Here is a 24,817-nt window from a genome sequence, read left to right as displayed (position 1 = left end):
TCCCTCTAGGTGAATGCCTTTGAAGAGGAGAACCAGCTACAGGATTTCCCAGAATGGCTACAGTTGTTCTTTGGCTCTTCTAATCCCCCTGTCTCCAGCAAGCCAGCTACATCTCTATGCTGTTTGTAAAATTAACACACAAAAAGTTTCTGATATACAGTTATCTGCCCAATGAAGGAATGCCTTGATGACAGCCTTCCCACTGGAGAATAATAACTGAGTGGGAAAGAGGAAGGAGGAGACCGCCATCTGCTAGACAGATGGCAAGTCACCTGTCTCCTCAATTCACTTAACTAGCATCCATCATGCACCTACCTCCTCCTGAGAGGCACAAGTAAAAACAGCAGAAGATGTGGTCTGTGCTAAATGACCCCTTATTTAATTGTCATCTCCACTCTTTACATGAGACAACTAGGAAGACATCAGATGTTTCTTGGATAGCTAGAAGCTGTGTACAATTTTAAAGGAATTCAGAAGTAAGGGAAAGTTTGTTTTAGGCTGGTTGGGTGATCGAAGAAGAAGGGAAGCTTGTGAAATTATACAGAGTTGAGACTGGCAGAGCTGACAGGGCTGTGACACTCTCTATGTAAGAGGATGAACAAAGCTTAGTTACAAAAACAAATAGGACATGTGAGCAAAGAAAAAGGATTTGCCTCTCTTGATCAGAGCAGAGACTTTAGGAAATTTCTGAGAAAAAGGGGTTAGCTTAGATGAGACCAGCTGGTAGACGGCCTTGACTACCAGAATGTTGGATGGAAAGTATTAGGTAAAAGTAGAGCACTGTAGGTTTCTGAGAAGGCTGTGAGCACAATTTTAGGTAGGTTAGTCTATTAGCAGTGGAGAGTAGGTAAGAATGAAGAGAAACTGGAAACATGGAGGCTCAAGGGAACTAGAGCAGTTACTTTGGGCTTCAGATGATTAGAGCCAAGCAAAGTGTTTCTGTTGAAAAAGAGAACAATCAAATCAAAAATCCATTTTAATTAATAGAAAAATCAGACACTAAATGTATCATAAGCAAAGGGGAGGGAGTAATTAAAATAATTCCAAGACTTGTTTGGGGTGGCCGGTCTGTATTTTGCCAAATTTAGCGCAGTTAGCAATTGCACTTGACAGTGCACAGTCACAAAATCAGATTCAACTATTTACATGGTGCTTTGTAAATTGAAAAAGCACTGTATATAAGTGTTAAAAAATATAATAAAAATAATTTCTGTGGGAAACAAAAATGGGCACTGAAATTAAAAGTACCTTTATTCAGAGAGAGTTGTTCAGAATACTTAAAAGTTTAAATCCTTTTAACAGGGATCAGTAAAGACGGTGAACTTGTGCAGGAGAGACCAAGGAACAGTATGAGTGTGATGTCTTGAGCAGTTAGTGGCAGGGGTGGGCTCAGGGTGCACTGTTTAAGACTCCCAGCTCTGCCTCTTATTAGCAATGTGTAAATTTACTATCTGTGCAGATGACTTCACTTCTGAATCTGTTTCCTCAGTCAAAATGGAAATCATCACAACTGCTTTCCAGGGTGGTTTTGAGGGTTAGTTTTTAGGGCTTACCCAGTTTTGACAAAGCTGTGATTGAGGTAATGGTGGAATATCTAACAGAAATTTAGTTGGGTGATAATAAAAGACTAACACTGTAGTGTGAGGTTAGGATCTGAGAGAATGAGCTAGTATAAAAGAAAAGGTAACAAATAATTTTGACTTTTTTCTTTGACATGAGTTAAATACTTACCAGCCACAGAGAATACCACCCTCCTCCTATCTTCTCCCTTCTCAGCTGCCGTCTCTTCTTCCTAAAAATCAAGTGGTACTCATTTAAGGGCATATGAGGAGGAGGGGGAACTCTGTAAAATGATTTAAGTAATGTTAAAAGATAAATTGAAGAAGAATAAAATTAAGAGTTTATTTGAACAAAAATCAATTTGAATCAGGCAGTATGCAATCAATTGCAATAGAAAGGTGCTCTGAGGAGTTGTATAAAATGAAAGACTTTTATAGGCAGAGGGGAGCAGGAACAAGGAAGTTAACTAGGCAAAAAAGTAGATTAGTTACTAGTAGCAGAGTTACTTCCTTTAAGGGGTGGCAGGGGTCTGTCAGGCAGATTACTCAACTAATGCTGATCGGGCGATTCCTGATTGACTGGTTTAAGAGTCCTTTTCTGGAAGAGCCAAAACTGTAATTAAGTCTCAGTTTGGTGACATAAGGCTTAGCATAAGTGACTTCATTGTGGGCCTGTTGTCTTGTTTTTAATAGTAATCACTATGTTATTTTTCCACTAGACAAGTTTATTAAAATTTCTAAACAAAAAGCAATATTCATAAGAACTATAAACTATGTAAATAAGCTACAAGGATATATTGTACAGCACAGGGAATATAGCCAGTATTTTATAATAACTGGAGTAGAATCTATAAGAATTTTTAATCACTATGTCATACACCTAAAACTAATATAATATCGTAAATCAACTATACCTCAATAGAAAAAAAGCAATGTTATAAAAATACATGCAAGGATAGTGAATAACTGATAGGTGTATTTACATAAACTGCCATATAATTTATTTCCACTTCTCCATACATGAGGTCGCAAATGACTGAAAGAGACGCAGTTAAACTTTTTAAAAAAAAACACAAAACAAAACCTTTAAAGCATAGCAATGAGCACTGAGCAATTAGTGTGTGCCAGGCTCTATATTCCTTCTCTGCCTCATCTTGTTTAACTGTTACATGAATCCTATGAAGTAGGCTATTCACATACTTTTCCAATGATGAACCTGGGGCTTAGGGAAGTTAATTATCGGAAATTACTTGACTAGTGTGTGGTGAAGCTGAGATTTTAACTTCTGTCTGATTCCAAAGCCATGCTCTTACAAAGCAAATGATGAACATACATTTACATTATCTGTTCTAAGAAAAATTGTGTTCTTTAGTGTTAAAAATTATGAAAATCACTGAGAGTGTTTCTCCACAAATCTACTTATTATTGCCTCACTTACCCTCCTTTTTAAAATATCTATTTATTTGGCTGCGCCAGGTCTTAGTTGCAGCACACAGGATCTTTAGTTGTGGCACACAGGATCTAGTTCCCTGACCAGGGATCAAACCCGGCCCCCCTGCATTGGGAGCACAGAGTCTTAGCCACTGGACCACCAGGGAAGTCCCATCACTTAACCTCCTTTTTAAAAGAAAGGTCCAAAGAGAACAAAATATAGGGACACAGCTAAACATAAGCTTCTCTTACTGAATGCAAGGTTAAAACGTTCTAATTTTCCCTTTGTATCCCACAGCTGAAGAAAGCCCTTGATGAAGCCAACTTCAGATCAGTGGAGGTATCCCGGACCAACCGAGAGCTGCGGCAGAAACTTACAGAGTTGGAAAAGACACTGAACAGCAGCAAGGACAAAATAAAGAGTCAAAAGGCCCAAATTAAGCTCCACTTGTCAGCTAAGACGAATAATGCTCAGAATACAGAGAGGATGAAGGTTGTATGAGAAACCCTAACTCTCCTCTTACCTCCTTAGTATCTGATGAGGATCCAGGCAGGCAGTGGTGTCTGGGGAAGATGGTTTCAGAGCACTACCACCACCATGGGTTCTCTGGGAATTACAGCTACACCTGGGAAGTGGGCAGATTGCCTGGGGGGAGGTGGGGGGAGACTTTTCCTGCAGAGATACTGCTGCATCAGTGTTTGGTTTCTCATTAGCTGCCAGTGTCACGTTCTAGCTCCCCGGCTGTCTCTTCCACAGTGATTGTACAAGACTTTGCTCTTTCGGGGTCAGGGGGCTGGATGGGAAGGAGAGCAGGAACTGGTAACTGTGGATCTCATGTGGGATTCTTTCTGTTAGCCTATAGGCAAAAAGAGCAAGCCAGTTTTTCCACTAATCATCTTTCTATGTTATTTCCACATTTACTTTCAGCAAATAGAAACAGAATTGAGGCAAATGGAGATAATTAAGGATCAATATCAGAAAAAAAACTACGAACAGGTAGATGATTTCCACACACTCTGTTTACCATTCACATGAAATCCTAAACTTGGACAGGTTCACCAACCGTCTCCCTCTTTGTGCCCTACCAGTCACTGAGTATCCAGAAATTTGTATCTGAAATGACTAACCTACAGAAGGAGATGCAGCTGTTGGCCAAGAGCCAATATGATCTGTCAGCTCGGAATAAACAGCAAGAGCTGCGACTCGAGGCAGAGTGGAAGAGGAGGCGGGAGCTGGAGCGTCGGTGCCAGGTAAAAGGGTTCCTAAGATTCATCTCAAAGATTACCAGCAAAGGCCATGTGCAAAACCCAGCATGGGGGCACCTGGCTTTTCTAGGCTGTGTAGAAGACAAGCTTACAAGTCGTTCATCTTAGCTAAGTCCTTAGAATCATATCTAGGAATGAAGCCTGGAGCTCTGACTGTGGTACCTCGTCTTCATGTTCAACTTAATAAAAATGATACTCATTTTTAAAGAACGGCTAAAGCTCACATATGCAAAGTACTAGTTACTAAGTAAGACTTCTGAACTTAATAGTGTTTCAGGAACTTTACACCCCTTGGTTCTTCCCCGTAGCTCAGATGCATCTGTTGCCGTTACAGGACTTTTATCTACTCCCAACCTAATGAAAAGCACACTTTATTACGGAAAAGGGACTTCAAGAGACCATCAAGCTCTTGCTTTCCAACAGAGATTGTCTGCTATGAAAAGTATTCCCCAGTTCTGGAAAGAGATGTTAATCACCTTTTCTCAGGAGAATCTGTAAATCAAAATCCGTAATCATATACACAAATGTATACCGTAGGTTAAACTGAAAATAATAGTTTTTATCTTATAGTCTGGTAGCACCTGGAGTTAGAAAGTACCCCATCATACTTTCATAATTTGGTTGCTCATTTACTACAATATTGAAGCTTTTTCTTCCATATATAGTACATTGGGAGTTTGTAAAAAGTCTTTGTATCACATTTTCAGGAATTGGAAGAAACTATTAGACATCTGAAGAAATGTAAAGAGGCAACAGAGAATAAACTGAAAGAAGCTAGTGTGGAATCAGAACAGGTGAGCAGACCCACGAACATGAAGACTTAGACAAGCTTCCTCAGACACGATGGCCCTGAAACACAAGTCAGTGTAATATCCTTCAGTAACATAGTTGTCAGGAGTGCAAAAGGCAAGAACCAATACCTTGCTCAGTATAGCTTCTGTTATAAAGAATAGTTTTAGATTAAGATTCTGTCTTGATGAGACATCATAGAATGCTAAAATATTGATTGATATTGACAAATATTAACTTGGTAGTCCAAGTCCCTGAAATTCCAGAAATCCCTGGAATTGGGATTGACATATATACACTAATATGTATAAAATAGATAACCAATAAGAACCTGCTGTACAATAAAATTCAAAAAAGAAGAGATTCTTAAGCTAAAGGTATCACAGTGACATTGCTGCCAGTTTATCCCTTTTGTAGCCATTAAATTACATCATAATATGACTGTCAGAATGGTATATTGAAAGGAATATGGAGGGGGCGGAGTGAAGATGGTGTACTAGGAGGATGCAGAATTCGCGTCTCCTCACAACTAGGGCACCTAACAGGCACCAGTGGGGGACCACTGACACCTAAGGGGATGGGAGGAACCCCCAGAGACCAGGTAGGACATGGGGCGTGGGGGGGAGTGAAGGAGAAGCAGAGGTGGGATGGGACTGGCACCCGAGAGGCGGCTGGGGGAAGGGAAGGGATTCCATGCCTGAAGGGAGAAATTTGGGGACCACTGGGAGGGCAGAGGATCAAAAGGGAGCAGGGCCAGGTTTCCCCTGCCCAGTTGGGCCCCTGGGAACCTGCTGAGATCCCAGGCCTGACCCTCTGCCCACTGAGGCCCCCTCCAGCTGTGCGGGTCCTGAGGGAGTGGGAGGGAAGAGGGGGAGCAAAAGTAAAGGCTGGACCTGTGGGACCAGCACTCCTGAGGGGTGGCTGGGGGAGGGGAGAAGTTCCTACACCCAGTGGGACCCACCCACGGTAGGGGTCCAGCAGCAAAGGGGGAGACCCTGGAGGAGACAGTGGGGGAGGGCACAGAGGAATGGAAGGAAACAGGGCCAGCACTTTCCCTGTTGGGCTCCTGGGCCCAATCCTTGGAGCCTCCCTCCTACTGTGCAGAGCCCAAGCCCTGCCCCTACACCCCCACCCAGGGCCTCACCTCGACACTCAGAGACCCCCTCTGAGACCCCCTCCAAGGCACTGGGCCTAAACCCCACCCACACACCCTCACTCAGGGCCTTACCTCCACACTCCAGAACTCCACACTCCAGAGGCCCTCCTTTCCTTCCACCCAGGTCCTAAGCAGAGGCCCTGCCCCACACTTGAACATCACCCCACCTAGGCCCCACCCCCAGGGCCTTTTCCTGCTATGGGGCTCCTGAGCCTAGGTCCTGCCCCACCTTAAACCCTGCCCCTGCTTAAGTTCCACCCCTACCTAAACCCCACCCCGTAGCCAAGGCTTTTTTTCCTTCTTTTTTCCTCTTAGATTGGGGTTCTGTTTTACCTTGTTGACTCATTGTTGATTCTCTTATATTTTTACATTTCCTAATCTTATTTTTCTAATTTTATTTTATTCTTTATACTTTGTTGTTCTCTCCTTTTGGCTTGTACCCTCCCCGCTTTTTTTTTCTTTTTTCTGTTGTAGTTTTATTTTACCTTGTTGCAATTGTTTCAATTATAGTTTTATATTTCCTAATATATTTATCTTTCTAATTTTATTTCTTTTTTATTCTTTGATACTGTGCTGCTCTGCTCTGCTCCTTTTTTTCCTTTTTCTTTTTTACAATGCTACAAAGCTTGCAAGATCTAGGTTCCCAGGACAGAGGTCAGGCCCAAACTCCTGTAGTGGGAGCTCCAAGTCTGCTGGACTAACAGAGAAACTCAAACCCCAGGGAATATTAATGGGAGTGAGGCATCCTGGAGGTCCTCATCTCTGCACCAAGACCTGGCTCTATCCAACTGCCTGCAAACTCCAGTGCTGGATGTCTCAGGCCAAACAACCAGTAAGATAGGAATACAGCACCACCCATCAAAAAAAAAAAAAGAAACAACAACAAAAAATGTTACAGACGAAGGAACAAGGTAAAAACCTACAAGACAAATAAGTGAAGATGAAATAGGCAAGCCACCTGAAAAAGAATTCAGAGTAATGATAGTAAAGATGATCCAAAATCTCAGAAACAGAATGGAGAAATTACAAGAAACATTTAACAAGGATCTAGAAGGTTACTGAAATTAAAAATACTCTAGAAGAAATCAGTAGCAGAATAACTGAGGCAAAAGAACGGATAAGTGAGCTGGAAGATAAGATGGTGGAAATAACTGCCAGGGAGCAGAATAAAGAAAAAAGAATGAAAAGAATTGAGGGCAGTCTCAGAGACCTCTGGGACAACATTAAACACACAAACATTCGAAATATAGGGGTCCCAGAGAAAGAAGAGGAAAAGAAAGGGACTCAGAAAATATTTGAAGAGATTATAGTTGAAAACTTCCCTAACATGGGAAATGAAATAGTCAATCAAGTCCAGGAAGCACAGAGAGTACCACACAGGATAAACCCAAAGAGAAACACACCGAGACACATTAATCAAACTATCAAAAATTAAATACAAGGAAAAAATATTAAATGCAGCAAAGGAAAAGCAACAAATAACATAGAAGGGAATCCCCATAAGGTTAAGAGCTGATTTTTCAGCAGAAACTCTGCAATGCAGAAGGGAGTGCAGAACATAATTAACGTGGTGAAAGGGAAAAACCCACAAACAATATTACTCTATGCAGCAAGGATCTCATTCAGATTCAACAGAGAAATTAAAATTTTAACAGACAAGCAAAAGCGAAGAGAATTCAGCACCACCAAACCAGCTTTACAACAAATGCTAAAGGAACTGCTGTAGGCAGGAAACACAAGAGGAGAAGGAAAAGACCTACAAAAACAAACCCAAAACAATTAAGAAAATGGTAATAGGAACATACATATCAATAATTACCTTAAATGCAAATGGATTAAATGCGCCAACCAAAAGACAGACACTGGCTGAATGGATACAAAGACAATACCCATATATATGCTGTCTACAAGAGACCCACTTCAGACCTAGGGACACATACAGACTGAAAGTGAGAGGATGGAAAAAGATATTCCATGCAAATGGATATCAAAAGAAAGCTGGAGGAGCAATTCTCATAGCAGACAAAATAGACTTTAAAATCAAGACTATTACAAGAGACAAAGAAGGACACTACATAATGATCAAGGGATTGATCCAAGAAGAAGATATAACAATTGTAAATATTTATGCACCCAACATAGGAGCACCGCAAAACATAAGGCAAATGCTAACAGCCATAAAAGGGGAAATCAACAGCAGCAAAGTCACAGTAGGGGACTTTAACACCCCACTCTCACCAATGGACAGATCATCCAAACTGGAAAGAAATAAGGAAACACAAGCTTCAAATGATATATTAAACAAGAGGGACTTAATTGATATTTATAGGACATTCCATCCAAAAACAACAGAATACACTTTCTTCTCAAGTGCTCGTGGAACACTCAGAATAGATCATATCTTGGGTCACAAGTCAAGCCTCAGTAAATTTAAGAAAATTGAAATTGTATGAAGCATCTGTTCTGACCAAAATGCTATGAGACTAGATATCAATTAACTACAGGAAAAAATCTGTAGGAAATACAAATACATGGAGGCTAAACAATACACAGCTAAATAACCAAGAGATCACTGAAGAAATCAAAGAGGAAATCAAAAAATACCTAGAAACAAATGACAAAAAATGATGACCCAAAACCTATGGGATGCAGCAGAAGCAGTTCTAAGAGGGAAGTTTATAGCAATACAATCCTACCTCAAGAAACAAGAAACATCTCAAATACACAACCTAACCTTACACCTAAAGCAATTAGAGAAGGAAGAACAAAATAACCCCAAAGTTAGCAGAAGGAAAGAAATCATAAAGATCAGAAATAAATGAAAAAGCAATGAAGGAAACAATAGCAAAGATCAATAAAACTAAAAGGTGGTTCTTTGAGAAGGTAAACAAAATTGATAAACCATTAGCCGGACTCATCATGAAAAACAGGGAGAAGACGCAAATCAATAGAACTAGAAATGAAAAAGGAGAAGTAACAACTGACACTGCAGAAATACAAAGGATCATGAGAGATTACTACAAGCAACTCTATGCCAATAAAATGGACAACCTGGAAGAAATGGACAAATTCTTAGAAATGCACAACCTTCGGAGACTGAACCAGGAAGAAATAGAAATATGAACAGTCCAATCACAAGCACTGAAAGTGAAACCATGATTAAAAATCTTCCAACAAACAAAAGGCCAGGACCAGATGGATTCACAGGTGAATTCTATCAAACATCTAGAGAAGAGCTAACACCTGTCCTTCTCAAACTCTTCCAAAATATAGCAGAGGGAGGAACACGCCCAAACTCATTCTACGAGGCCACCATCACCCTGATACCAAAGCCAAAGATGTCACAAAGAAAGAAAACTACAGGCCAATATCGCTGATGAACATAGATGCAAAAATCCTCAACTAAATACTAACAGAATCCAGCAGCACATTAAAAGGATCATACACCATGATCAAGTGGGGTTTATTCCAGGAATGCAAGGATTCTTCAATATATGCAAATCAATCAATCAATGTGATACACCATATTAACAAATTGAAGGAGAAAAACCATATGACCATCTCAATAGATGCAGAGAAAGCTTTCGACAAAATTCAACACCAATTTATGATAAAAACTCTCCAGAAAGTAGGCATATCGTCCTCGATGGTGAAAAACTGAAACCATTTCCTCTAAGATCAGGAACAAGACAAGGTTGCCCACTCTTACCACTGTTATTCAGCATAGTTTTGTAAGTTTTAGCCACAGCAGTCAGAGAAGAAAAGGAAATAAAGGGAATGTAAATCAGAAAAAAAGAAGTAAAAGTGTCACTGTTTGCAGATGACATGATATTATACATAGAGAATCCTAAAGATGCTACCAGAAAACTACTAGAGCTAATCAATGAATTTGGTAGAGTAGCAGGATACAAAATTAATGCACATAAATCTCTTGCATGCCTATACACTAATGATGAAAAATCTGAAAGTGAAATTAAGGAAACACTCCCATTTACCATTGCAACGAAAAGAATAAAATACCTAGGAAGAAACCTACCTAAGGAGACAAAAGACCTGTATGCAGAAAACTATAAGACACTGATGAAAGTTAAAGATGATACAAACAGATCCATGTTCTTGGATTGGAAGAATCAACATTTGTGAATATGACTATACTACCCAAAGCAACTTACAAATTTCACAATTTGTATGGAAACACAAAAGACCCCAAATAGCCAAAGCAATCTTGAGAAGGAAAGACGGAGCTGGAGGAATCAGGCTCCCAGACCTCAGACTATACTACAAAGCTACAGTTATCAAGACAGTATGGTACTGGCACAAAAACAGAAATATAGATCAATGGAACAGGATAGGAAGCCCAGAGATAAATCCACTCACATATGGTCACCTTATCTTCGATAAAGGAGGCAAGAATATACAATGGATAAAAGACAGCCTCTTCGATAAGTGGTGCTGGGAAAACTGGACAGCTACATGTAAAAGAATGAAATTAGAACATTCCCTAACACCATACACAAAAATAAACTCAAAATGGATTAAAGACCTAAATGTAAGGCCAGACACTATCAAACTCTTAGAGGATACTCTATAACATAAATCACAGCAAGATCCTTTTTGACCCACCTCCTAGAGAAATGGAAATAAAAACAAAAAGAAACCAATGGGACCTAATGAAACTTAAAAGCTTTTGCACAGCAAAGGAAACCATAAACAAGATGAAAAGACAACCCTCAGAATGGGAGAAAATATTTGCAAATGAAGCAACTCACAAAGGATTAATCTCCAAAATTTACAAGCAGCTTATGCAGCTCAATATCAAAAAAACATAAAACCCAATCCAAAAATCGGCAGAAGACCTAAAGAGACATTTCTCCAAAGAAGATACAGATGGCCAACAAACACATGAAAAGATGCTCACCATCACTAATCGTTAGAGAAATGTAAATCAAAACTACAATGAGGTATCACCTCACACCAGTCTGAATGGCCATCATCAAAAAATCTACAAACAATAAATGCTGGAGAGGGTGTGGAGAAAAGGGGACCCTCTTGCACTGTTGTTGGGAATGTAAACTGATACAGCCACTATAGAGAACAGTATGGAGGTTCCTTAAAAAACCAAAAATAGAACTACCATACGACCCAGCAATCCCACTACTGGGCATATACCCTGAGAAAACCATAATTCAAAAAGAGTCATGTACCACAATGTTCATTGCAGCTCTATATACAATAGCCAGGACATGGAAGCAACCTAAGTGTCCATCGACAGATGAATGGATAAAGAAGATGTGGCACATATATACAATGGAATATTGCTCAGACATAAAAAGGAACAAAATTGAGTTATTTGTAGTGAGGTGGATGGATCTAGAGTCTGTCATACAGAGTGAAGTCAGAAAGAGAAAATCAAATACCGTATGCTAACACATACATATGGAATCTATAAAAAAAAAAAGGTCATGAAGAACCTAGGGGCAAGACGGGAATAAAGACACAGACCTACTAGATAATGGACTTGAGGATACAGGGAGGGGGAAGGGTAAGCTGGGACGAAGTGAGAGAGTGGCATGGACATATATACACTACCGAATGTGAAACAGATAGCTAGTGGGAAGCGGCCACATAGCACAGGGAGATCAGCTCAGTGCCCTGTGACCACCTAGAGGGGTGGGATAGGGAGGGTGGGAGGGAGGGAGACGCAAGAGGGAAGAGATATGGGAACATATGTATATGTATAACTGATTCACTTTGTTATAAATCAGAACCTAACACACCATTGTAAAGCAAGTATACTCCAATAAAGATGTTTTTAAAAAATAATTAATTAAAAGGAATATGGACTCCTCTCTTGTGAGTTTGCCAACAATGACACTTACTGGGCCCTTAAGGAAGTTACATTTACTTTCTGTAACTCATCAGTTACCACTTCTATAGTAGTCAGGAAGTTATTACCTACCACTGTTACTCTGATAGATGGCTTGGAGTAAGTTTCAATAAATGTTGGCTCCATTCTCATTCGCCATACAAGAGGAGACATGATGTACAATGAATGTCATTTCAAGCATCTTTCCCTCAACTTCTGATAAAGAGAAAAGTGGGGTTTGGTTTGGGGGTGGATGGGAGTGTGTCTGTCGTCAGGATGCACAAACAGACCTGGAAAATACTTTAGCTTTGTAGCTTTCTAAAAGTTAAATGACAAGCAGAGCTCTGTTTTCTTATCTCACTATTTTGTACCCACACTGTGACCTGGTTAATATGGGACAAGTACATAGTAGCACAAATTTATAAAGGACCTATTATATGGCTGGTGCCGTGTTAGGTGATGGAGATACAGAGTGAATAAGCCAGACAAAGCCCCTGCTCTCATCGAACTTGCCTTCTCCCAAGCAAGAGAGAAATACAGTAGTCTCTGAGACCTCAGAGTCAAAACGTGAAAATGCTGTCCATGAAACATAAATAATCAAAGGGGGAAAACCAGTCATTTTACTTTTTATTCTAGAGGATATGTTCTACAGCTATTTTGAAGCAACCTTTATATATAATAAAAACCTGTTGGCTCTACCTTCAAAATAACAAAATATCCCAAATACATAGAAAGGTGCCAGGCACATATAGGCTCTCAATAAACATCTGTCAAGTAAATGAATACTGATTCTAGATCATCTTCAAAGGCAGACTATTAGAGGGACTGTTTTCAAGTCTAACAGATCGTTTGGAAATTTGTGCTTAGGAGCTAAAGTATAAAATATTTTGATAAAGGAAATAAAAAATACCATTTACACTAAGCTGGTCCAGTGTTTTTACTAATTCATTGTATTACCTTTATAAAGCACAGCAGGAAAATCTAGGCTTTACAGTTCAGGGACTTTGGAGAAGTGTTTAGTCTTAGAGAACAGAACTCAAAGTGTGGTTTGAACTACCACATGAATTTTCAATGCCATCTTGTACTTTCACTCCTATCGTAACTTTCTCCCAAGCCCTCTCATCTCAGTTCACATCCAGGAAATATTAACAAATGCATGAAAATCAGGTTTGCATTCATTGTTTAACTCCATATTCAGAAATTATTCTCTCATCTATAGGAGGATGTGTATTATGCAAACAGGTTGCAAAGACTATGCAGTTAGAATTTGAGTCTTTTAATATCTAAGTAAAGTCTCTTGAACTGGCAACCATAGGAAGAAAACTTCCAGTTTAACTAATATGAAGCCCATTTGCTAATTGTGGGGGGAAATAAAGCTTTTAAATTATACAGTGTAAAAAGAAAAAGTCTTGGGCTTCCCTGGTGGTGCAGTGGTTGAGAATCCGCCTGCCAATGCAGGGGACACGGGTTCGTGCCCCAGTCTGGGAATATCCCACACGCTGCGGAGCGGCTAGGCCCGTGAGCCATGGCCACTGAGCCTGCGTGTCCGGAGCCTGTGCTCCGCAACAGGAGAGGCCACAACAGTGAGAGGCCCGCGTACCGGAAAAAAAAAAGAGTCTCTTGAACTAATACACAAAAAGATTAAGTGTTCCTTTGTTGTAAATTTTAATGAGAACATTTGTATGTGCAGATAACAGCTAACCTGGAAGAAGCTCAGCGCTGGTTTAACTGCAGACTCGATGGCCTACAACTTGAGCTGACCAAAAACCGGTTGCAGAGGGAAGACAGGTGGCGGGAAAAGGTGGAATATTCGGCTGTCTTAAGCAATTCTGGATTTGTTCCTACTCAGATTTCTAATTACACAAGTTCTCTCTTCATCCAGCTACTCTCCACTAATCTGTAGATTTCTTTTAACTACTGTTTGGAAAACCAATGAACTGAATTTCTTTCTTAAAAGTTCTACCTCTCCCAAGCTGTCTAGTTTAGAACCACCTATCTTGAAAAATGACATCCATAAAGACAAAATAGGTCCTCAGCTCTGCAGTTAGTTTCTAACAGTTTTGGGGTGTGTGTTCTTTCCAACAGGACCAAGATAAAAGGCACAACGGCGTATCCAATCAGTCTGCTCTACATCGATGGGAGAATAAACAGAATCTTAGACTTGTGCCCAAGAAGTGTCATTCTGAACTAAAGAGAAAGTGATGTCCTTGACAGAGGAGCTTCTTCACTTAGAACAGCTACATCACCCTGATTCCCTGAGCCCAGCAACTAGGGCTGGGCTGTTTCCAACGTCATCAGAACATGAAGTCTTTGATGTGGACTGAAGATTTTGGACCTGAGTTTATCCTTTTATGAACTCTTTGATATCAATATAGAACCACCCCATCTTTTTTGTCCCTTTCCCCCCAATAAATTTATATTAATGTGTTGTATGATAGGAGATGCTGTTGCATGATACTTGGCTATTGTTTTAAGTAAATTTTATCAAAAAGCATTTAATGAGGTACTGGATGATTTGGCAACTAAATGATATGATACTTTATTTCAGTGAAATGTCCTAGTCTAACATCTAGTAGATAATCCCTGGAAATACGATCACCTGAAAAGTAGTAAAAACTCTCCCACTGTCTAGTAAACATACACCCTTCTATGCTGGGTAATTACTAGCACACCTTTTATAAGACCATATCTCTATTTGTATATAAGATATCTCAGAGGTTGTATTTGCAGCTTCCTTGGACATTTACAAAGAAGTTTATTCAACTCTGTTCCAGGAGATTATGCCTGACCAATGTAGTTCTCCCTTACTATAGTAAGCAATAAATTCAGCTTTATCTTCTCATTTCAGATTAAGTAATCCAGATTTAAAGTATGTAAACAGCTGGCATAATATCTGGCTTAATTGATGCTCAAGTAATGGTAGCTGCTGGTAATAGTATTAGGACCTAAATCAAGTGAGCAATTATAAAATTAGAATATCAAATATAAGACTCTCAGAGGTTGATGAGCCCACCACTCAATATCTAATATAAAAAAAAACACAGCTGGGGACTTCCCTGGTGGCGCAGTGTTTAAGAATCCACCTGCCAATGCAGGGGACATGGGTTCAATCCCTGGTCCAGGAATATCCCACATGCCGCAGAGCAGCTAAGCCCATGTGCCACAACTACTGAAGCCTGTGCTCTAGGGCCTGCGTGCTGCAACTACTGAGCCCGCATGCTGCAACTACTGAAGCCCACGCGCCTAGAGCCCATGCTCCGCAACAAGAGAAGCCACCACAATGAGAAGCCCACGCACTGCAACAAAGAGTAGCCCTGCTCTCCGCAACCAGAGAAAGCCCACACGCAGCAACGAATACCCAATGCAGCCCAAAATAAATAAATATAATAAAATAGAACAAAATACTAAAAAAAACACAGCTGAATTTATTGCTTACTGTGGTAGGGGAGAGATAAGTTAGTCAGACAGTGGCCTCCCTGATCAGAGCAAACTGCTGATCTTATATAGGGTTTTGAGGAAGCATGGAGTTCAAGCACTGGAAGAGTTTCAGAGGTTTGAGTAGGTTGACATCATCTGTAGATGTGTAGTACTTGAGTGAGACTATTGTTGATTAGACATTCAGAGGCAAGTTTCCTGGAGGGCGTCCATTTCTGTGTCTGACTTTCAAGAGTGAGGGACCCACTGATTGGCAGTCTGGTAAAAGCCTCCTTAGGTTGTCTAACTCCTGTAGTATTTATCCCTTTGGAGGTAAGGAGGTATTGTCAATTTGATGGTATGCGGGAGTCAGAATCTTGAAACAGCCTAACTAAGAGCCCTATAGAACAATTAACCTTGGTCCTGGGGTGGCACTGAAAACCTTGGTCCTGAATTATGCATAGTAACAAAGATCCCAATTGCTGCACAGGAGAGATGATCAATCTTAATGGGATGCAAATGAGTGTTGTCGCGACAGTCACATGCCAAGAATATTAATGTCCTCATCCAGAACAAGAGGAGAATTATAGAGTTAGATTGGTGATCAATTCTAGTCAAGATTATAGTTAAAACTGCCTGTTTAGTGTGATGATTTGTTAAAGTATTTCTATGATACTTTATAAGTGTTTCTATAGTACGTTTAGAGTGTCTATCATATATACTAGCTTCTATTGTGACCCTCTACTTTCATTTGAAATAACAAAAAAACAGACAAAATATGAAACAATGGTTTTTAAGAGACTGGACATCAAGCAACAAAGCACTCTCATCCCTGAGAGAAAGGGAACAAGTGAGGTGAGCCCTATTGTTGCCTCAACTTACAGCCTTGAGGGCGTTCAGGCTATGATGCAAGGAGTGGAAATTAGGATGGGTTCCCTGGGTTAAGGAACGAGAATTGAGAGTCCAGGGAGACACAGGCTGCAAGCGTTCCAGGACAGAGTATGGGAGAGGAGAGAGCTGCACAGAGGGAGCATCTCAGAGATGTCCACAAGGTCCTCTCTGAGTATTGAGCTGAGTACTGGTTAGCACATGCCTTTGAGGAATCTACCTAAGGCTGGAGAAAAAACCATCCAAAAGGGTTAGAAGTGACGGCGCCCAGCATGCACGTGCACGCACATGTACACGCACGCACGTGCACACACACACACACACACACATACAGTACCAGTTCTCACCAGCCAGTATTGGAAACCTTGTGACTTACGGGCACTGGGTAGTATACAACAGGGCCTTGCCTCAGTAGTAGCGAATAGTGAGCCCTGGAGTCAACACAGCTCTGCTCCTAACACATCTTAACAGCAAGGCCCCAAATGACCCATTTCCAAGTAACTGTGTTCCAAAACAGAGCTTAAGAATATTTAGAAAAATACAAAAAAATGGTACCCATCAAGGTGGAATCACGATTTCTGGCAAAATTATCAGGCATGCAAAGAAGCAGGAACATAATGAGAAAATCAAAATTGACCCAGAACTAACACAAACATTAGAGTTGACAGACAAGGACATTAAAACAATTATTGTAACTATTCTGTATACTCAAAGAATATTATACCAGTAGATGGTAATATGAGAAAAAGAAAGTGGCAATAGTTTATAATTATTTAGTTAACTAGTAGGAAAATGATGAGTGATTTCCTTTAGCAATAGAGATTTACTGCATGTGGTAACATCAGATTTAAAGGTGAGCCTAACACAAGATCTGAAGATGCTTTGACTAATTTCTTGAAGACTGTAATTGTTCTGAAGCAAGGAGACTAAGCCATGGCTTCTACTGATTTAAGGGACAGGCAGTGCCATGTTTTTAACACCCCTAGAGCACGGCCTACCCTTTTCATGTCAGTACAAAAAGAGATTTATGAAAATCTAGGAAGAATCAATCTGAACTCTAATTGACTTTGTTCCAGTTAGCCTGTCTGTAAAGTCTTTTACCCTTGGGGATTCTGAGACCATAATTATTTCTTTGGTAATTTTTTGATCAGCTTTATTGAGGTATAACTGACATTAAATTATAAGATATTTAAAGTATACATTGTAATAATTTGATATTCCCTGTGAAAGATTCTTCTCATCTTGATAATTAACACATCCATCACCTCACATCTTTTAAAAAAAAAAAAACTTTGGTGAGAGCACTTAATTTCTACTCTGTTAGTAAATTTTAGTTATACAAGACAGTATTTTCAACCACAATCATCATGTTATACATTATCTTATAACTGAAAGTTTGCACCCTTTTCCCAACTGCTTCCTATTTCCTCTACCTCCCAACCCCTGGAAATCACTTTTCTAATCTCTGTTTCTATGAGTTTGACCTTTTTTGGGGGGATTCCACATGTAAGTATCTTTGGTAATTCCTTGAGTCATTTCTTTAGGCTAGTGTAGGTATTCTAATGTCACATCAGCTATAATCTGGTAATATGAAAGGGCTGCAGTATATTTTCTCTGGAAGTAGATCCTGCCTATTAAATCTGTAGGTGCCACAAAGAATAAAGGAATATTTCTCCAACAGAGATCCCAAAGTATCAGATATGGGTTGAGACTTATTGTAAATTCTCAGTTTTTAGAGTGGTTCTAGTAGACCAAATCAAATAAAGTTTATTTCTTCTCAAGCTTCTATGATTACTATACATTTTCAAATTCTTCATCATCTTTTATCATGTCAGTCATTTTTACATTAAGACAAAATTCTTCTCTCTCTCTCTCACTCTCACTGTAAGTCATTTTGCTTTTTAGACAACTTCAAAACTCCTCTGAGGATCTGATGTTCCAGAGTAGCAGGATTAAGGGTAGAGAACACTAATATCCATAAGAATGCTATATTGTTCCACTTGGGAGTTTAGAGAGAGGACGAGGAACTGTTGTGGACTCAGGTCTTCCTCAGAGCGGCCATGATGAGACAGATTTTGGACTGTCCTTCAGCTTGAACCATTGTTATTTCAGTGCTCCTTTCACTTGCACTGTTCTCCTGGCTTCTTTACCTACAGGCTTCCAATTCTTAACAGAAGACCTTTTGGTCTAGTTTTTATCTCAGGGGTCAATTTTATCTAGAGAGCCATAGTTTGTTTACTCTCTAAGCCTCTCTAAAAACATCTGACCACATAATATATATTTTCTAAAAATAGTTTCACATTTCAATTTTTCTTCTTAATAAGTTCCCTAGTTTCTATTCGAGCCTGTTAACAAAAAGGGAGGACTAGTCCTCCTTTACTTCAGCTGTGGGGTCTACCCCAGAATACTTTCAAAAAAAGAGATTTTCTAAGAAATTTGACTATTTGATAATATTTGACATCTCTCCTCTCAAGAGTGTTTATTCAGCACTTTTGTCCCTGGTGATCTCTCACTTCATTGAGCGAGGTGGCTCTGTGGTGTTACCACACTATGATATTTTCTCCACCTTGGATTTCCTTGGGCAATAGGACTCTGTAAACCATTTGCTAATGTAATCCCTTTTCTAAATGGTCAGAAACGATGAACAATATATAGAAGACTAAAACAGACTGGAATATTTCCTGATTACCAACTCCAGCAGAGTGTTTTTCTTTTCTTATATAGTTCTAATAAGAGATCAGGATTGAGTCTCATTGGAAGGATTGGTTCAACACCACCCTCAACCAATCACTGTGACTTGAAAGATGAATTATATACTGACTGGTTAGGTCTCTATGGGAGATGTGTCTATCTCTGCAACTGAGGGTGGTCCCCAAAGGAAATCTAAGTGATATTTCCAGAAGAAAGGGGAAATGGAGGTGGACCAGATCAAAACCACAGATGTCAAAAGTTTGTAAGTGGAGAAAATACACCAAGGTCACTAGTGAACTTCATTTACACTGCAGCCAGAGAGCTTTGAGTAGCGGATAGGGTCCTCATACACTCATTTTCCTCCAGAGCACTAATGGACAGCCACGAGCTGTCAAGTTCTTTCTGAAGCTTTTAAAACTATTTCGTTAGTAACCTATGTATAGGGGCTTTCAGGTAACTAAAGACGTGGTGGCTACTTAGCTGTCTGCCTCCTAATATTCCCTTCACAAGCAATATGAAACAAGAAAGGAAAAGTAAATTCTACACAAAACCACACTCTATATAACTCGAAGGCAGATAATGTCAAATCTTCAAAATAATTAAGTAAAATGAGGAGGCTCTGTGGCAGACAAAGGTAGACCAAAATAACTGCAGTGAAGACAGAAAAAGGAAACTAGGGAAGGAGTCTGAGGTTGATCTGGAACTGCCACCACAAAGACTAAATGCACCCTAAATCTGGACATACTAAAAAGTGTCCAGGCAGATCAGAGCATGAACTACAGGAAAGGAACTTCAAAGTACATACATGATTTAAAAGGTACAGGCATGATTTAAGGGGGCAGTCATCAAAATGCATAGATTCTGGAGGAGTAAAAAAGGCAAAAGGGAGAAGCCCTCTTTTGAAATTGTTAAGGGGAAAGAGAAAAAAGGAAAATTTTAGGGCCAGTAAGAAAAAAGAGAAGCATAAAATACCATACCTGTGAACAAGAGGAAAGTTAAGTCCGTACAGAGCTACTGCAGAAAGTCAGGAAGTGAAATTCCCTACATTTCAACTGAGGAAAATTTCCAATAAGCATTCGTGAAGGAGGACACGAAAAGTGAACATTCCAAACAAATGTATTTCAGACAAACTTTTGAGGACACGATAAACCACTGGGAAACAAATTCAAAAACTGAGACCAGAAATGGACAAAAATCAGAAGTAAAAGGAGAGTTGTTTAAACTCAGGAAAGAAATGGAAGAAAAAGACAAAATTGTCTCAGAAATGAGGAATAAGTTACAAAATGCTCAAGGGAGAACAGATTCAGATGAAAATAACAGTCATTGAAGAAAGGCAGGAAAACAACCAAGAAAATGAAAATTGTATAAAGAAGTTCAGAGAAAATGTAAATGGAATGGAAAATAGGCAAAGAAGGAATAATAATCGTGTTATTGGAGGCCCTGGGGAAATAAAAACAGTAGAATAGAAGAAATATTTTAACCTACAGCCCAAGCACACTTTCCAAAAATAGAAAAAATAAATGTATATCTGAGTCTACATTATAAGGATGCTGCAGGTACCCTGGGAAAACTGATCAACTTTGAGACATATTCTAATAAAACTATTAGATTTCAAAGACAAAATGTTATCAAAGTCTACAGGCAAAAAGATCAAATAACTTAAAAGGCAAAAGAAACTGGCAATAGACATTTAAAAACAAACACACCAAGCAAAGCAACAGTGCAGCAGTGTGGTAGGCAGAATTCTAAGGCCCTGAGATTTCCTACACTCCGATATGCATGCCTACACCATCCCTGGGACTGTGAAAATGGTGATTTTACTCATGATTCAATTATATGTTACAATTGACTTTAAGAAAGTCCTGGTCTAATCACGTGAGTCTTTTAAAAACTGTTTTCCCCACCTGGTTACAGAAGGGGAAGTCAGAGATTTGAAGCACAAGATGTCACGTGCCCTTGCTTGCTTGAAGATGGAGAAGGCCACGTGGCAAAGAATGCAGGTGTCCTCTAGGAGCTGAGAGCAGCCCCCGGCTGAAAATCAGCAAGGAAATGTTGACCTCACTCCTAAAACTGCAAAAAAACCTGAATTCTGCCAACAACCAGGTTGAGCTTCAAAGCAAATTCTTCCCTAGACGTCCAGAGAGAAGCACAGCCTTGCTGATACCTTGCTTTCAGCCTGTGAAACCCTGAGTGAGACTCTAGCCTCACTGTGTCTGTATTCCTGATGCACAGAAACTATGAAATAATGAGTGTGTATTATTTTAAGGGTTTAAGGTAGCAGCAATAAAAAGTTAATACAAGTAGCGTTTTTTTAAAACTCTAAGAATGTGTTAAAAAAAAAAACTCAAAGAATGTGTGTGAACCAAGGATTTTATATCCAGCAACACTGTCCTTCAAATAGCAAGACTAAGAAAATTGGTTAGAAACATATAAAAACTTAGAGAATTCTGTACCCATCAGCCCTTCTTAAGAAATCTGTAAGAGCAGAGGTCAGCAAACTTTTTCTGTAAAGGGCCTGATGGTAGATATTATGGGCTTTGAGGGTCATATATGGTTTCTGTCACTCATTATTCTTTGGTTTGTGTGTGTGTTTTATACAACCCTTTAAAAATAAGGAGAAAAATTCTTAGCTCATAAACCATATAAAAATGGGCTATGGGCCATATTTGGCCTGTGGGCCTTATTTGCACAACCTCTGTATTAAGGATGAGCCTCATCCAACCAAGTGATAACTGGGAAAATTCAGGCAAAGGACTGATGGTGTGAGCATTTAAAAATATATAAAGCAGGGCTTCCCTGGTGATGCAGTGGTTGAGAGTCCGCCTGCTGATGCAGGGGACACGGGTTCGTGCCCCGGTCCGGGAAGATCCCACATGCCACGGAGCGGCTGGGCCCGCGCGTCCAGAGCCTGTGCTCTGCAACGGGAGAGGCCACAACACTGAGAGGCCTGTGTACCGCCAAAAAAAAAAAAAAAATATATATATATATATATATATATATATATATATAAAGCAATATATGAAGCAAAGGTCAGAATGACAATGGAAAACTGATGTACAAATGTTGCACATTATGACAAAGCAGAAATGCAACTACAAAAATGGCAAAAAGAAGAAGGAAATACAAAAATAGAATAATACTATTGCTATGTAGGCCACAGGAGGGCATTAAAGGATAAACAAAAACTTGATAAACCAGATAGCCAAAGGTTAAATAAGGAAACTGGACTAACAGCTTTTTGAAAAGTACAAGCAAGGGAGGCAGTTCAAGACGATGATGTAAGAAGATTCTGGACCCACCTCCTCCTACAGACACACTGAATCTACAGCTATATATGGGACAATTTCCTCTGAAAACTAGCTGAGCATCTCCTTTACGTGGGGAAAATGAGCAAAAGGCCACATCAAAGCGGTAGGAGAGGCTGAGATCCAATTTCATCATAAACTCCATCCCTGGCATGGCAACCCACAATCAGGAGGAAACTTATAAACCCAGAGCTGCTCCCTGAGGAGTGACGGGTTTGTACCCCAAAAAGGCACCCCAACTTTTAAGATTTGCACATGAGAGACAAGCCTCCAAAACATCTGGCTTTGAAATCCAACAGGGCTCATGTCCATGAGACCCAAAGAGCCGCAGCAATCTGAGAAATGGCCCTTGAAGGGCTTGCATGAACTCACTCACCACAGGGCCCAGCACAGAAGCAGCCATTTGAAAAGCACTTCAACTTTACAGGAGATTCAACTGCCAATCTTAAAGCATCCACCAGAAGGTGGGATGTGCTGCAATACGCTCCAGGGACGGAGGATGGTGGGCACCATTTGCACACTCTCCCTCTGCATTGCTAAAGCCAGTGGGTGCCTTTTTTTCTCACCCCTTGGCAGGTGTCATCTCTACCCTCCAACCAGGGAGTGCCATCCTCACTAAAACTTTAATTTTGCTAAACCTAGAGGTACCATCTTTTCTCCCCACTCTAGACCTTTGTTTTCTTTTCGCTCTCTCTCTCTCCACTGTGCTCCAGTGTCAGTATCTCCCAGAGGGGAGGTTTTATATGCATCTGGTGCCTGGTTTTTGTGGGTGCCGCCCACAGGATGCCCCTTGATCACTTGGCTCTGGAGGCCTGGGGGCTTACATTCCTGGGTGCCAGAGGACTGTAACAATCAGAGACAGTTCTTGGCAGACTACTACCCCCAGGGCACTGCAAAGATAGGCTACTGAAACATACTCACAGTGTTTCTGAGAAAGAGGCCTATTTGCTCGTCCAGGAGCTCTGACCTGAGCAGCAGGCTTTACTGGTCTGGCACATTTCTAGGAGGTGATCTTGGGTAAGAGAGGCTGATGGGCACAATCTTTGTGCTCTCCCCCTGCTTCACTCCAGCTTGCTGGTATATTCCAGAAAGGAGCTTATACCCTTGTTTGGTGCCCCAATTTTTGCAGCTGCCACCAGGGAACACCTCTACATTTTCTGGCTCTGGTGGCTTACACTATGGGTCCCACAGAACTATAGCCAGGAGAAAGAATTCTTAAACTGCTACCACCCTTAGGGCACAGCAAGAGGCAAGGAGCTCAGGAGAGCCAGGAGCTCATTCTTCTTATGAAAGAGGCCTAAAAGTTTAGCATCACTGATGCAGCATAGGGGCAAGGCTTCTAATTAAAAACACACCAAGGGCTGACTGTAAACCTTTCTAGAGACTGCAGAGGGCAGGTACTACCTTCATGCTCTCTCTCTTTACCTCTGGTGCCCTGGTATCTGTGGCTGCCACCCAGGAAACATCCCTTTATCACCTGGCTCTGGTAGCCACAGGGGCTCACATTCCTGGGTTCCACAGGCCTGTAACAATAGAAGAGAGAATTCTTGGCAGACTGCCACCCCCAGGGCACTGCACAGACAGAAGACTGAAACACACCCTTGGTCTTTCTGTGAAAGAGGTATTTACTTGTCCTGGAGCTTTGGCCTAAGGGACAGGATTCAGGTATAGCATGCATTTAGAGGCACGTGGAGGTGCTCTCAAGAAATATGGGCAAGAGGACACCATCTACACTCTCTCCCTCTGCCTCACCCCCAGAAAAGGAACTTATACACTCCTCTGGAGCCTTGATTTTTGCAGCTGTTACCCAGGGGACACCTCCAGATCACCTGGCTCTAGGGGCCAGCAGGACTTATGCTTGCAGTTCCACAGGACTGTATATATTTGCATGCTTTAAAAGCTGCTGCCTGAAGGTCTGGCTTCTAGATCTGCCTGAATCAAGGTGCTGACTGAAATACCCCTCTTTGGAACACTGACAGGTCTTGGCACACCCTCAACTACTGGGAACTATTAAAAATAAAATAGGCCGTGTGGACAGTCACAAAGGATTGAGAGACAACAAAGAGCTGGGGCAGGGCTGAATGATAATGTTCATCTCCTACACAAGGTCACTCCTTCAAGACTGAGAGAGGTAATTGTTTCGTCTACTATATAGAAACCAACAGAGTCATGTAAAATGAAGAAATTGAGGAATGTGTTCCAAATAAAGGAAGAAGATAAAACCTATGAAACAGAGATAAGTAATTTAGCTGATAAAGAGTTCAATAATGGTCATAAAAATGCTCACCAAACAGGGGAAAACAATGGATGAACCTAGTGAGAACTTTAATAAAGAGAGGAAAAATATAAGAAAGTACCAAACAGAAGTCACAGAACTGAAGAACACAGTACCAGAACTGAAAAATATACTAAAGGGGTTCAACAGCAGAGTAGATGAAGCAGAAGAAAGGAT

General features: G+C 40.5%; 1 protein-coding gene across 1 annotated transcript in view; it reads left to right on the top strand.

Moving 5' to 3' along the window:
• The window catches only part of CCDC150 (coiled-coil domain containing 150), a 93,101-nt gene extending 78,599 nt beyond the window's left edge, over window positions 1-14,502 (top strand). The window contains 6 exon segments of the mRNA XM_027125292.1: window positions 3,289-3,483; window positions 3,919-3,987; window positions 4,080-4,241; window positions 4,964-5,050; window positions 13,758-13,868; window positions 14,153-14,502. Of these exon segments, the coding sequence (XP_026981093.1) occupies window positions 3,289-3,483; window positions 3,919-3,987; window positions 4,080-4,241; window positions 4,964-5,050; window positions 13,758-13,868; window positions 14,153-14,269 (741 nt within the window). The 3' untranslated portion in view covers window positions 14,270-14,502.
• The last annotated feature ends 10,315 nt before the right edge of the window (window positions 14,503-24,817 follow it).

Source organism: Aethalodelphis obliquidens, unplaced genomic scaffold, assembly GCF_003676395.1.
Source record: "Aethalodelphis obliquidens isolate GAN/ISIS:26980383/991018 unplaced genomic scaffold, ASM367639v1 scaffold2, whole genome shotgun sequence".
In the NCBI taxonomy this organism is placed as follows: domain Eukaryota; kingdom Metazoa; phylum Chordata; class Mammalia; order Artiodactyla; family Delphinidae; genus Aethalodelphis; species Aethalodelphis obliquidens.
Note: the sequence above shows the minus strand (reverse complement) of the source record. Positions and strands in the feature narration are given on the sequence as shown.